We start from the raw sequence: 15,329 nt of genomic DNA on the forward strand, positions 1-15,329 counted from the left end.
ACTATTTTAAACGGTTAGTTTAAATTATAGCAATGGTTGGCAAGCAACATAACAGTCAGAGATTATTCCATGAACATGGGTTACAATGTGTTTTAATAACTTGGCACTTTAATATACAATTGAATTGATGTGTGCTATCATACATTAATCAACACAAATTTCTCCTTATTTCTTATCTTACATTGAAAATGAATTTTTACACTTACCAAAAAAGTACATTTCAGTGTATTATGCAACACTCAGTCTTTGTGCCTATATCAGAATAAAATGTTGTTATTTTATTTGAAAATATGCATTGTACAGCACTGCAGCCACTCTATGGATAACCCATAGTACTGAAGAGCAGCCTACCTATGCAGCAACTCCTCACTGGGTCCATTTTACAAAAACCTTTTCTCTGATTTGATGACAGTGTACAGCACATTAAGCTACGTAGGTGTGGCTGAAATTCCCCAGAATAAAATAAATTAGCTCAGACAACCACTTTTTCTTTGTTAGTTGTCACATCTGAGGGCAATAGATTCTACAGCTGGTGACTGGTTTCTGAAAATATGACAGCAACATATTACTTTTCTCATGCAAATATTATACCATATTATTATTATTAATTATATAGCACTTCAGTTAAAACTCTCAAAATGCTTTAAAATAAGTTGAGCTACACATTAACACCTCAGTATCACTGAGTTTGTTTACATGCATTAAACATTCTGATCATAATTGGATTTCTTCAGTTATCTGATTATTGAATTGGTCATGTAAACAGCATACACCAATCCAATTAAGAAATCTGATGAAGAGAGCTGGATTTTACCCCAGTAATTGGATTTCTCTGTGCATATGAACTGTTACTGATTTCTTTTGGATTTTTCAGTCTGCTCATGTGTGAAACAGACTGTGGTACTGGAAATAAGTGCTGTGAGATGGCAACAAAACACTTTTGGAGCGATGCTAAACTCCATGCTTGACAAAATACAGGACTTAAATATTCTTCATTTTCTAGATGATGCATGTTCATATTTTTGGTAAAGTGACTTTTACATTACATTTGTGTCAAAGCACAAATCTGATTACTGGCTGGCTCATGTAGACCCAGAGTTTTCACATTATTTGATCACTCAAATGCATATAAACATGATAAAAAAAAAGTCAAAAAAGAGGAGAAAAAGTTTCCAAATACTCCATAAATCTCTTTATAATGTTCTATTTTTCTGGCATCTAATTCATTTTTGATGATCTCATTGTACATACTAGTCCAAATCCTATACCTTTGGACCATACAGCCCTTTATACAATCTATTTGAACCCTGTATTTTAATTGCTCATTCTACTACATATGTATTATTTTCATAGTAGTTACTGAATAATTCACAGTAGTTACTGAGTAATTTACAGTAGTTATTGAAAAGGTATTAGTGTAAAAACTCATAGTAAGTACTGAGTAATTTATAGTAGTTACTGAGACATTTATAATACCAAATAACTGAATAATAAGTAAGTTACCGAATAATTAATTGTAGTTGCTGAACATTTAATAATAGTTACTGTAAAGTTTAATAAGGACTAAATAAGTAATGGTAGTTATTGAACATTTATAATCTTTATAAATGACTGGTAATAGTTACTCAAATTAATAGTAGTTACTAGTCCTAAAATTAACAATTAAATAATAAAAAGCCTTCTGTTTAGACCTGACTCTGCTCCTGCTGAACTCTTACTATGTTACTAACTCACTCTCTGGAATAAAAGCTGTGATTAGGCAGGCGGCTCCAGACACAATGTTGGCAGTTGCAAATGGAAGGCGTCGACCAATGCGTTCAATGGTGAAGAGGATGAGGAAGGCTGCGGGGAGCTCCAGATTCCTGAGATCAGGAAGTCAATGTAGACATTTCCTCCCAGAATTCCTAGACGCATGATCAGGCCCTGATAAACCACTGCACTAGTAAACCTGGAGGAAAGGACATTTTTTTTGTTAGCCAACTGTAAGAACATCATCAGTGGTCAGTTTCTGACCACAGAGCTGCTGCGGGCTGGATGTTTTTAGTGGTTGGATGATTTTCAACCTAACCACTCACACACGATAACATCTCTTCTCTGTGCGACTGTGATGACACCTCCTCAGGCTGTGTCTGAATTTCAGCAGCTGAGGATATTTGCACACATGCAAGTGCAGAGTCCAGAGGATGACCTCGAACTAGTCATGCTGGGATTGACCAATGATGCGTTGAGAACACAGTGCAGAATGCACCATGTTATTCTTTAATAGACTTCAATTAACACAGAGACCCACGATGATAGACCTCTGAACTCATGCCCATGTTAGGAATAAAGTTGATATACTTTGTCCTATGTACTCCCCCTCTGATTTCTATGGATCCTCTGAATTCAAAGGTCAGTATGGAGTCAAAATATGAATAATTCTTCATGCATGCAAACCGTATTGACATTGCACTGAAGTCTACTATTATTAAACTGCAATATTATTACATACAACAACACCAAAAACCTATACTGCTACTACTGGTAGACCAACCGAACCACCATATCTGGCAAAGTTTGCTGGTCAGGGGATCCTGTGACACTCAGGGGAAAAATGTACACAGGACAGAACACATTAAACAGAAACTGCTTGGACCAAGTTCTTCTAATATAGGCATGACGAACTACAGAATGGCGCACTATAGAGGTCAGTACTATGTTTCACTCTGAAATATGTCGGTATGGGAGGAAAATGGAATGACATTTTAGGCAAGCTTTTGAAGTCTACTTTTAATACACTCCAGTCCAGCTAGAGTGCACATATTGTTTCACTGACACATACATAGCGTGTATAACTGTAATAGAAAAGCATTGATCATTGAAATGGGACACTCTGGAGTAGCCGCACAGGAGCTTAAGACCACCATGCTCAATGCCAAACGTTGGCTAGAGGGGTAAAAAGCCCACCAAGCTTTGAAGAGTGGAGCAGAGGAATTGTATTCGCTGGAGTGATGGAGCTCCATCCAATACCTTTGGGATGAGTTGTCATGATCCAGAACTGACAATTCAACATCAGTACTTGACCTCATTAAATGCTCTTGTGGCTGAATGCCATCAAATCCTCACAGCTGTGTTCCAATTTGGAATGTAAACTTTCCAGAAGAGCAGAAACTTGATTTCAGAAAAAAATCTGGATGAGAGGGTGTCTACAAATATTTAGGCATATAATTTCTATAATTTATCCAACAATTTCATTATTCTATGCCATCTCATATCAAAATATCAACACTCTAATCCAGATTTCACAGCATTGGTGGTAATGGAGTCTGAAACGTTTGAAAGAGTTTCCACCAAATAGGCCAAATGCACCATAAAAGACAATGGCAATACTTTAAAACTACTTGGCGGTAATAACATTTGCTTCAACAGCTGATCTCTTTTATTGAAATAATGCAATAATGTCTCAGCATCAACATTTTAAATACAAAAACAAACAAAAAGCAGTAAAGCATCTGACAAAATTCAGAACGAAAATCTTGGAGGAGCCGGAGCCTCAGTCATTAAAAAACAGAAACTACATCAGGAGGCGGCTCAGGATCATCCACTCATGATTAAAAAACAGATCGTACCGAACTTAAACACATACAGCAGTGGCAGACGTTTTCGTAGAAGCACAGAGGAGTTAGTGACACCAACAGTCATCAGTCATACAGTGTACCTTTTGCTGAATGGACAAAGAATACCATCAAATGAATATCTTTAAGAGTCAAAGGAAATTCCAGAGCATGGGCACTACCTTCATGAAACCATCTTTTGGTTTAGATGCACCAAAATACAGACACCTAGACATGGCATGAAACATGGACAACATGGACAACATGGACATGTCAAAATAAACCACTTCAAGCTAATTCTACACTGGAGGATGTTTTTAACGGTTAGGATAGGAATCTGAATGTGTCAAACCTCACAAATTGCATCTTGAAACACTGATCAAACTGATTTCCCCTCAGTATTTTATGAATTTAGAATGTCAGAAAGTGTTAAAATATGTGCTCAAAATGGAAAGCAGGTTAAGTGTGGAAAAACACATGCATCACAGTCTTGAGTCTATGAAAAAGAGCTAGAAGAGCAGAGGCCAAACACATTCAAGGTGATAAACACCCGAGTCACCACCACTTAACACTAAAAAGATCAAAGTGCATTACCCCTAACTGTGCCATAAGCTCATCTGTATGCATCAGGGTGAGTAGGTGGATATTCAGCTACCAAGTCTGTGCAAAAAAAATAACAATTATAAAAAAACAACCCAAAATATACCTGATAAATCATCACACTGTGATTGTAATATGCTCAACTAAAGACTGAGACACTTTAATATTGGTGGAGGAAAAGGAGGCATCAAGCTGCACCGGGTCAAATGCCAAGCCTCATGGCACTAAAACATATATACTGTGTATGTTCTCTGTAAGGGATACATAGAGCATGCTGTTTTTTGGCAAAAGGGAAGCAGAAGCAATGCAGGAAACATCCCTTTACTCAATAAATAGTAATGCTTTAAAGAGACATTGCCCTTGGCCACTGTAAATATGAAGCGTGGATTTTAACCAACTTTGTGTATGAGGCAAAGTACTGCAAAGCACATTCCTACATTTCTAGTTAAAACTGATCTGGGGAAGTTGCCTCATGGCCTTATGTGACCAAAGACATGTAAAATACTGGTGCGTATGCAGGACTTTTCATATTCATTACTGGTCACACTTTCCTACCAGGTAAATAACAAAATGCAGCCAAACCATAAATTCACAAACCATCTTGTACAGCATACTGTGCAAAAGTCAGAGAGCTCCAGTCAAAATCACCACTATGTACAAGCTATTCATTTTTCAGGAGATACTTCTGAGATTACATGTTAAATGATCCACTTGCATAAGAAAAAGTGAAAGAAAAATGTGACAAGGTTAAAAAACTGAGACCCCAAACAGCCATGCAAGATCAAAACCGTCCCCATCAAAGAGGAGAAAATCAAGCTCCACTCTTGATTCAGATATTTAAAAATTCTTCCACTATGAGGAAACAACTCAAGATATAGACACAAAAGAAAACCTGCCAATTTAAATCAAAAGCTGGCACTCTCAGAACAATAGACTGACCCCCTCAGAGTTCGGATCCCTGCAGAAACTGAAGGAAAGGGTGCACATAAAAAAAGTACTGAAAAAATGATTTTATATTCAGCTGTTGAAGCTCCTGTGTAGTTGTCTGGTACATTTAAGTTCTCAGCTTTTTTTCTGAATGCTGCAAAATAAAGTTTCTTAGTGGTGTGTTGCAAATGAAAGTAAAATAAATGAAGGTGAAGATGGTCTCTGACTTTTGCACAGCATTGTATTTCTGAGGGAGATGTAGACTTCACACAGAATAACATCTGTATATGAAATTAATTCAGTTTAACCTACAGAAGAAAAAACAAACACAGGAACAATTCAATGATGAAAACGAATATTTTCATCCCAAAGGCATTGATATAGAATGGACGCATGAACCAATCTGCTTTCAAACACTGTACAGTAAACAGCCGACAGATAAATATATTTTTCCCTTTAGAAAACCAGAAAGAGAACAAACAGAAGGAGCGAAAGGTTGGAGAGACATTCTGAAGTTCATCACAGGGAGCAGAGGATTGTCCTTAGACTCTGAGCAGATCCTCATCACTGTCCTCGGGGTCCGGCTGTGCTTTCCTCTGGTGCTTGGCCCCCGACTTGGACGTGCTCTTGCTCCCAGTGTCCTCCAGAAGCCCCACCAGATCCTCATCACTCTCGGCCCTCCGCCGGGTGGCCTGGAGCAGGGACGAAGAGGGGCCTGAGGCTCGTCCTGAGTGGATTCTGACACCCGGCACGGTCAGCACCTCGTCCTCACTGTCCTGCTCATCCAGAGAGAAGGAGCGCAGGGCATCAGCACTGACTGGCTTCGTGGTAACATGGCCATTCTCCTGCAGCCCCCGCGCTGGAGTTTCCACTTCCTCCATCAACCACTCCATCTCGTCCTCACAACCATCCTCATCCGTGTTCACCTGACAAAGACAGAACTTTTACCTATAAACCTCATTTACCCCATAGGACTGTACATACATGGCATGCCAAAAGTTCAGGGCCGCACAGTTTCTCAAAGGGCCTGTTTACACCTAATGGTCAAGTGAAATCTGAAGGTGTCCTGGTCACCAAAAATTCAGGCTGATGCAAAGTGTAAATGCCAGAACTCACTGCGTTTCAATTCCAACTGAAATGACCACATTTGACAAGTGTAAACTGAATGTGTTTGCCACCATTTCAGCCAAAAAAAACAAAAAATATGTCATGGTCAACGAAATAACCTTACTCGACATCTGCTTCTCTATAAATAGTTAGTCAGTTTGAATGTAACCAATCAGATGACTGATGCAAAATGTTCCTCAATCCATAAAGCAAAATCTAAGGCACTTCTTCGCAGTTCTTTCACTGTTGATCTACTGTTATTAGTATCAGTTATTAGCTGTGAATTTCCCCACTGTGGGACTAATAAAGGATTATCTTATCAGCTCATTGCAAGAATAATTTGAGTGTCTGTCAAGAATCAGATGACAGGCAGATTATGTAGACAGTACAGTGCTGATGTTCTGCTAGAACAAGCAAAAAAAAAAACATACTTTGATGCTAAATTCCTTACAGTGCACCTGAGTATAGGTGGAGTATTCATATCTGATGACACTGAGGAACATGAAGCAGTGGGTTGAAGCTAAATCTACCCAAATGATAAGTACATAGCTATTTAACACTATTTTAAAAAGAGCTATTTAAAAAAAACTGAATATAAATTTCAAAAGAAAGAAATGTGTCCGCAAACTACATATTTAATTACTTTTGGACTGCAACGCATCTGAGAGAGTTTACCTTGGAGTACTTATAAGACACTGGATTTCCCCTCTTGCAGCAGCTGGTCACTTTTTGTAAAACAAGTCCTCTAAAAACAGAGCAACAAACAGCATAAAGCAACTCTTATCAACAAGGTTTCACTGTCGTTGCATTCAGTTATTTTTGTGCCACAAGTATAAAATAAAATAATAAAACCCACACACAAAATATTAAGTATCAAAATGTTCTCAATCTCAAATATGTTGCAAATACAAATAATGAGAGTTAAATCAAACTAACCTTTTCAAAAAGATTTCTACTCTAAATCAGTTGGCCGACTGAAAAGGCAGATGAACCTGCCTACTTTTTAAAAAGTGCCAAGTCAGAAGCAAAAAATATATCAACAGAAAAAGAAAAACATTAAAGGAAATAGAGACAAAATTAGTAATAAATTTATACCTGAATGAGCAAAAATGAGGAGCACTTTTTTCCTTCTAAGTACTTGTTTTTTGCAACAAATCTTAAGACATTTTTACATTCAATATTTTGATTGTAGGTTTTATTATTTTATTTAAAACATTTGGCACAATATTAACTCCATCATATGTGGTTTTCACAATGGGTTGTTTACCTTCTCTCACGTTTGTGAAGCAGTAGAATAAGCAGACAGACGGTCAGCACCACCAGCAGCAGACTAAGTACTGCCCCCAGAGCCTGGCTCCGTCCTGATAGCCCAACACTATCTTTACTGTTACCACCATTCTGTGGACTTGCAGAGCTGTGACAAAATAAAAAAGGCAAAACAAAGAAAACTTAGCACATGGACCCCAACCAGTGATGCAAAATACTACACAAAAACTGGCTAGACACCACATAGACGATAATTAATAAATCTCATGTATTTAAGGCCATTTATTGTTCAATGAACAGCGAAGGTGTTTATTTATTTATTTTTACAGCAATGGAGGATTGTTTTATTTTACATTAAAAAAAAAAATCTATTCTGCTGTTCACCTGCAACAGGGCAGTAAGAGCCATATGTGGCCAAGTTGCCAACCTCTGTGCTAAACATATGTGAAACCATTTTCTATAAGTCTTGTTTTGTTGTGCTGTTACGTACAAAAGGCCACAGACTGTGGAGGTATGCCAGAGAAACAGGTACTGGCAGCCATCAGACTCCAGCAAGAATTCAGGGATGCCTTCTCCGGCCGCAGGGCTGCAGTGGAAAAGGATGGCCGACGAGACCTTTTTTGACTTGTCACGGCCGCACACAGACTCAGACGGCACCAGCACATCCAGGCTGTCCCCTGAAAATATATTTCCAGATTGTAAACAACAAAAAAAAAAAAATCAGCACTGGGAAAAGTTTTAATCTGAAAAATGAACACATTCAGATCTCTTGTTTTTCTACTGGGACTGTTGCGGTTACCTTACCACCACAACATGCGGTACCAGCTCATTAAAGTGAAGTGGGGGTCAAATGTGATGAAATAAGTGTGCTTTGTCATGTTTCACACCCATAGTGAAAGCACCTGCTGAAATCAGTGTTAGAACTCCACAGTCCAAAGGAGATAACTGCAGTTCAAATAATATATAAATAATGTATTCAAACTGTGTACATAACATTCAGCAGGAGATCTCTGCATTTTTAGAAACAACATTTGGCCTGTTCGAGTTGTCATCACGGCACAGAACTGGACAGCATCTATGAACACACACTTTTACTACGGACATGGACACATGCTTTTGCATTTTAACGCAAAGTGGCCAACAGTTGGTGAGAAAAGTGCAGCTGTCAGTCTTCACTTTCCACGGCCACGCCGTCACGCTACTCTGACAGTTTTGTATAATGATGCATTTTCCATATGGCCTGCTTCTCACCTTTGATATAGTATTTGGCCTTGGTGGAGGAGCCGATCCTCCTGCAATAGGATTGGTCCCTCTTCACCTGGCAGATATTAGCTCCAACGCACTGAGCCATGGAGCTGTTGGTGATGCCGGATAACTGGATGTGGTAGATGTAGCGGTCACCATTGGGTCGGATGTCTCCAGTGGCTTTGTATAGGCTAGAAGCAAAAGAAAGTCAGTTATTAATATGATGGTAAAAAGACTAGAAGTAATTTTCTACTTTTGTCTCACAACAGTTGAATTATACCACATTACTGTGCAAAGTTCTTCAATCACTGTGCTGTTCATAGAAACATCTTTGACCATTTTGTTGCTAAAGTATTACTACACAGGTGGAAAAATTGTTTAGTTGTAGTTACAGGGTGGCTCCACCCGTTTTTCTACATTTCTGCACAATTCAGCCACCGAAATGTTAAAAAAAAAAGGCATTTGTAGTAGATTGACACCAAATGGTTCATGTTAGAGAAATTTGCCAACATTGATTTCTTTACAGTGGTGGTAATAGGAAGAAGGGGTCGCAATGTCTACAATACAAATATATTTACTACCCAAAACCAAAGGGACCTACACATGTCTCCTGAGTTTTTATATGCAATGTTGATGACTGTAAGTTGAAGTATTGTTTGGGGACTACACAGAACTCTGATGCCACAGAACACCCTACATGTATCTCTCCATCATGAATGGATTTAAAACATATGTTTTAGGCAAAACTCTTCTCAAAATGATCATTTTAGGTGGAATGCACTCTGTTCATAAACAACTCATGAGGATTTTTTCCCCATCACCACCACTATAAAAAATCCTGACTCAGTAACTTTCTCTACAAAGAAGCATTACACATTAAATAAACATTTTAATACGCAAATCTTGAAAAAAACAAGGGAATTCTAATTTAATAAAAAGTGAATATACTGAATTTCATTTTATATAAGCAATAAGCCACTGGATGCTGTGTACTGCTGCGATTTGACTCGACTTTTCTCATGCCCAACACTCTTTAACCATGGCTTATTGCTTTAGTGCACAATGTTTTGGAGGACTGGTATGAACTATGCCATGATCAGTAAAAACCTGTAGTAGAGCGCTCCCAGGCTGACGATGGCTCCTGTCTCTGGAACTGTGATGGTGCCATTAACCATCTCCACTTCATGCTGTTTCACTGCACAGGCTGCTCGAGTCTCCCATTCCACCCAGAACTCGCATGCTGTCATATCCTCCCTACACAGAGATGCATACAGGAGGATTTCAAATCCAGAAACTGAGCTGAAATTCAGAACACCTAAAATCTCCAAACTACAATACAGAACACTCAACAAAGCTCACTGAGTGCTACAGAAAAGGTAAAAAGTCAACTGCATGACATATGTTACACACCAACACTTGGTTAAACATCCTTCAAGTGAACGTAAATCAACAGTGAGATACACAAACTTAAAACAACAAGACCGCTCTTCGATTTATAAGTCAGCTGTACACACTGGGTACACTTTTTTCTATGCTTACTTAAGGTCATTTTTACCCTCACCTCAAGCCTGGCCTATAAATTAAAGGCAGCTGCCAAAGAGGATTCTGCTTTGAAAATGCTTCTGGAAATTTAAACACTGTGCTTAATGTAGAGAGTCTGATATAAACAATTAAGTTTTATTTGATTTCCTGGACTCACCGTAAGAGTTTGGGGTGGCCCACAGTGCTGCCACAAGTCAGCTGCACAATGGTTTTGGCCCGAAGTGTATTCCCACATACAGCATCGCCCATTGTGTAATTCACTTGAATCTTTCCATCTGGGGGGGATAGGGACAAGAGATAAGTCTTTTGTTTATTTGCTTTCTATTTTATCCCTTTAAGGCAGACACAAAAACAATAATCTAATCTCCTTGTTAATAATGCTCTGCCATCTGGATAAAGCTGACCTAACGCATATGTTTTGGACTTGTCCTGCTTTATCAAGTTTTTGGTTGGCAATTACTAACTGTTTATCAGAAGGATTCAACCTAGAAATTGTGCCAAGTTCTGTTCTCTATGTTTATTTGGGCTGATTAACACAGACTCAAAAATTCCAAGTAGGATTAAGGAGGCCCTGGCCTTTGTGTCCCTTCTGGAAAGAAGGAGGATATTGATTAATTGGAAATCTCCATATGCACCGAAGATCTCACAGTGGCTCTGCAATCTAATGCTTTTTCTTAAACTAGAAAAGATTAAGTTTGTATCTAGGAAGGCTTCTGTAAAATTTCCATAGAACTTGGAATCCTTTGATTGCATATTTTGAGAAGCTGAAAAGTCTCCCCACTAACTAGCATACTCCCCCTCCTCTTCTATGTAAAGAATACTCTTTGGCTTAAATAACTGTGATCTCAGTATCTGGTGTTTGTATATACAGTCATATGACCCTGAATGCATTATTATTAGTATTAGTCAAATTTTGAAAAAGGTACAAGCTTTTCCTGACCCAGTCAATACTATGAAGACATACATACATACATACATACATACATACATACATACACACACACACACACATACACACACACACACACACACACACACACACACACACACACACACACACACACACATCCATCCATTTTCTATGCCGCTTCTCCGTCAGGGTCGCGGGGGGTGCTGGAGCCAGCACTCTTTGTGCAGAAGGCAGGATATATGTATATAATTTTATTTATTTACTTTTATTAAAGTTCTGGTTATGTAAAATGTGGAATGAATATATATGACTGTAATAACACATTTGTGTAAACCCACAAATAAAAAAGATATTTAAAAAATAATAAATAAATACATAAATAACTAAATAAATAATGCTCTCCACTGATGGTGTAATTTCTGTGTTGTTTTTATCTGACATGTAAAGAACGTGATCTAACAAAACTGGAAAATTTTGTTATGTTTATTTTATATATATATATATATATATATATATATATATATTCAGTGCTAAACTTATCAGGTCAAAACCTCCACAGCGTATAAGTGGAAATGTAGACTGCAGAGCAGATGATAAACTAACCAAGTGATCCCATTGTCTGAGTGTACACACGTCCCAGAGCTTCAGTCTTCCCATTAGTGCGTTTGCGGCACACTGTGGCTCCATCCGGACAGTCCGTCAGGCCACCATGGATTCCCTGGCAGAGGTTCATGTAGTACCTGCAAGAGTGAAACAGGCACATCCAAAACAAGCATCACTAGTTTAGTGTTTGTGTCAGCAGTGTATTATACATTCATGGAGATGAGCTCCTATGAGCAGAGCATCGAGGACTTTAAGCATGTACAAGATGTGACAAAAAATGTGTTCTTTTTACAGCATAGTGAACCTTCAACCAAAAAAACAATTCAATTCAAAATAATATTTAACATGAATAATAACAACATGAATGTTAAAAAAAACAAAATATGGTGGGTACAGGGATGCAGGCTAAGGTTATGGATAGTAAAACTACTATGAACAAAACAGTAATTAAGTTTAACGCAATAAACTACAGGCAGATACACTTGCATCTACCTGTTTTTCTCAAAAGTTAGCAGTTTTAATTAATGAAGGCTTAGCTCTGCCAACACTTGGTACAACCATGTTGTGTCATACATCTGTGACTATTTCCTTGGTACTAATGACAACATTTACATAAACAGTTCACACTTCCTGAGATCTCACTGAGTAATGCAGTTCTGAGGCCTGAAGTTTTTCCAAAAGCATTTGCTACTCAAGATTTCCCTCAGCTTCCTGCTACTTTATCATGCCACTAATTTTTCAGCTTCAACAGCACAGCTATCACCGAAAAGAGTAAGCCTCCAGCCATACAATAATTTCCTTCAAAGTACTTTTTCCCCTCCTTACCTGTGGATAACTGGACATTGGTTCATAAACTCTTGCAGATACTTGAATATCAAAATGTGTCCAAGTGCACACTGCTGGTAAGAATATCAGTAAACTACTGGCCAAGATTCATTGTTTTATTTTATTTGCATGTCTTGCCTTGAACTGTCAAAAGCATCCATATGCAATCTATATTTGCTATCTTGCCAAATTTAAAATGGATAAAAAATAAAAATAAAAAAAGTAGTGCAGAATTAATCTGTCGGCACAGAAAGGTGTTCACTCACATATCATTCTTGTCACTGTTGCTGAACTTCCAGGGCTCTGTCAGGGAGGACAGAGTGCGCAGGTCATAAGTTTGGTGGTGGCTCACCAGTTTGCACTCCATTTTCTTTGGTGGGCAGACCACATTGGTGTGCCACTGGAAGGTGCTGGAACAACCCTGCGTTTCGCCAAGTAGCTTGGGGCTGCCGCGGCCCACTGAACGGTCACACGTGAACAAAATGGACGACTGCCTCTTAGCAGTCACTGAAAAACACGAGCATATACTTATTGCACTGATCATCAAAGGATCACACTAAAAAACTAAAGAACTGCTCAATACTGTTTGATGAATATACACTGAGCGTTCAGTCTTTGAGGAAAGCAGGAGAAAAAACGCAAAACAGATTTAATTGAGTGGATCTCCTCTTACCATTTGAACAGAAGCCCCATTTCCTATCTTTGTCGTAGCTGGCGGTGGTGGCGCACCACTTTGCGCCGTGGTTTCGGCCATCTGCTGTGCACTCTGAATAGGACTTGCCCATATACATGAAAGGGAAAACGCACACATCTCCTCCAACAGTCACTGTAAAGAGGAAGGCAGATATATGTCCATCTGGATGGTCCAGATACCTCAAGTACTGGAGGAGTAGCTCACAGTGTTGGTATAAATGCCAGTGAACAGTAAGCATAGTAGATAGGAAAATAGCCTCATACATGGTGGATGGCCTAATTTTGCAAATGCACATCTCTAGTCAACTTGTAACAGATTGCTGAATGCTGCACAGGCAAAGCCAGGCTTATACCTGGTTGTAACCAGAAGTCCCTTGTTTAGACATGTTCCTGAGCAAAGTGAGCAGAGGGAGTGAGTGAGTGAATCAATGAATGACTGATCCTGACCTGAAGGGCAGGGGTCTCCACCTCCATACTGCATAATGACAACCTGCTCCTCCAGACTGTAATTCAGACTCATGGCCTTGCTGATGCCAAATGAGAAGGGTGGAGCACTGGAAACCAGGCACACTGGACTGTTCTTACAGTCTTTATCGGTCACTGCCCCACACACGTTGATCTTATAGGAGCTGGAAGGACCTCTAACCTACAAAATATAAAATAATTATTAACAACTTAAGGATTTAAATGACACATGACTGCACAGTCTGCTGTTATCTTTATACAAACTTTAGGACAGCATATGATCACAGAATATAATTTTTTTTTCAATTTAGTGAATTAGGCCAATTACGTAACACACATCTCTTCCGGCTGTTTTGTAAGAAATACAATTCATCTTATAAAACAGGGATCAAAACACTCCTTACAGGCTGCCTAGTTTGAAAATCACTGCAGTGAAAATAAGTTAACACAGGTTCTAGAGAACAAACTTCTGCACATTTTAATACACAGTTACTGTATATTTGTTAAATTTAAAATACTGAGGAAAAAGCAAAACAAAAAATGTGGACTGTGTAAAGATTTTGGCACATTTGATAGTTTGTGATTTTTTTTTCCTTCTCAATATGTTAAAATCATAGATGCATAGAAACTGTGCAATAAATTTAGCAGAATTTGATTTCTGTACCAGGGATTTTACATATGACTGCGTCCTATAAACAGCTCATAAAATGACTCTCGTGCCAGCAGAAATATACCTGAACGACTCCAGACAGCGCTGAGAGATTGAAGGTGTACTGCAGCTGGGAGACCTTCAGTGAGCAACCCTGTGCACTGACCATCTCTGAACACACCACAGGAGTGGCCCATTCAAACACATACATACAATCCTGCTGACGAATCATCACTGGAGAACCCTGAATTAACAAGAAAAGTCTCACAGATGAGAAATGAGGAATTGTGTGTTTCCAGAACAGAAGGGATATAGAAACTGAGGCTGAGCAGTATCATCATCATCATCATCATCATCATATTGATAAACATATATACAGGACAAATTATGTCACATTATATCACAGTATACTTTTCTGGGCATACTGTGGATATCATCAATACTTCAAGAATGCTCACTAACTGCATGTTTTTATACAAAGAGTACATCAGTTATGAACTGGACTCAGTGCAGTGCAGTGCAGTGTGTGAAACTCTAAATAAAAATGATTGTAACCATTGTTTTAATTTCACTGTGGCTCTTGTCTGTTCAAACCACAGAAAAAAATTGTGATGTATACTGTAATGTGTATTGTGAAAAAAGTATTATGATGATACATTTTGCCACATTGCTCGCCTCTATGTAGGAGTAATGAACTCTCACCAGTTCTGTGCTTTTCTGGCAGGTGAAGATGATTTTGGATGTGTAATTGGTGGAGGAATCAATGGTGCAAGGTGTATTACTGTTAAAAGAGATCTCCACCTAGAAAAGGTGTAATGAAATCATGTTCACAAGACACGAAAGGAATATATAGAAAAACAAACAGGACATTTTCAACCAAAATAGGCCTTAAATAATTAAATAA

General features: G+C 38.5%; 1 protein-coding gene across 1 annotated transcript in view; it reads right to left on the minus strand.

Moving 5' to 3' along the window:
* Window positions 1-3,390: 3,390 nt before the first annotated feature.
* Window positions 3,391-15,329, minus strand: part of igf2r (insulin-like growth factor 2 receptor) — a 48,894-nt gene continuing 36,955 nt past the window's right edge. The window contains exons 36-48 of the mRNA XM_017721711.2: window positions 15,128-15,226; window positions 14,511-14,669; window positions 13,759-13,957; window positions 13,292-13,444; window positions 12,885-13,125; window positions 11,794-11,930; window positions 10,438-10,555; window positions 9,846-9,992; window positions 8,745-8,929; window positions 7,984-8,170; window positions 7,495-7,641; window positions 6,903-6,972; window positions 3,391-6,046 (exon numbers count right to left, since the gene is read on the minus strand). Of these exons, the coding sequence (XP_017577200.1) occupies window positions 5,663-6,046; window positions 6,903-6,972; window positions 7,495-7,641; window positions 7,984-8,170; window positions 8,745-8,929; window positions 9,846-9,992; window positions 10,438-10,555; window positions 11,794-11,930; window positions 12,885-13,125; window positions 13,292-13,444; window positions 13,759-13,957; window positions 14,511-14,669; window positions 15,128-15,226 (2,226 nt within the window). The 3' untranslated portion in view covers window positions 3,391-5,662. The remainder of the gene's footprint in view (window positions 6,047-6,902; window positions 6,973-7,494; window positions 7,642-7,983; window positions 8,171-8,744; window positions 8,930-9,845; window positions 9,993-10,437; window positions 10,556-11,793; window positions 11,931-12,884; window positions 13,126-13,291; window positions 13,445-13,758; window positions 13,958-14,510; window positions 14,670-15,127; window positions 15,227-15,329) is intronic.

Source organism: Pygocentrus nattereri, chromosome 4 (assembly GCF_015220715.1).
Source record: "Pygocentrus nattereri isolate fPygNat1 chromosome 4, fPygNat1.pri, whole genome shotgun sequence".
In the NCBI taxonomy this organism is placed as follows: Eukaryota; Metazoa; Chordata; class Actinopteri; order Characiformes; family Serrasalmidae; genus Pygocentrus; species Pygocentrus nattereri.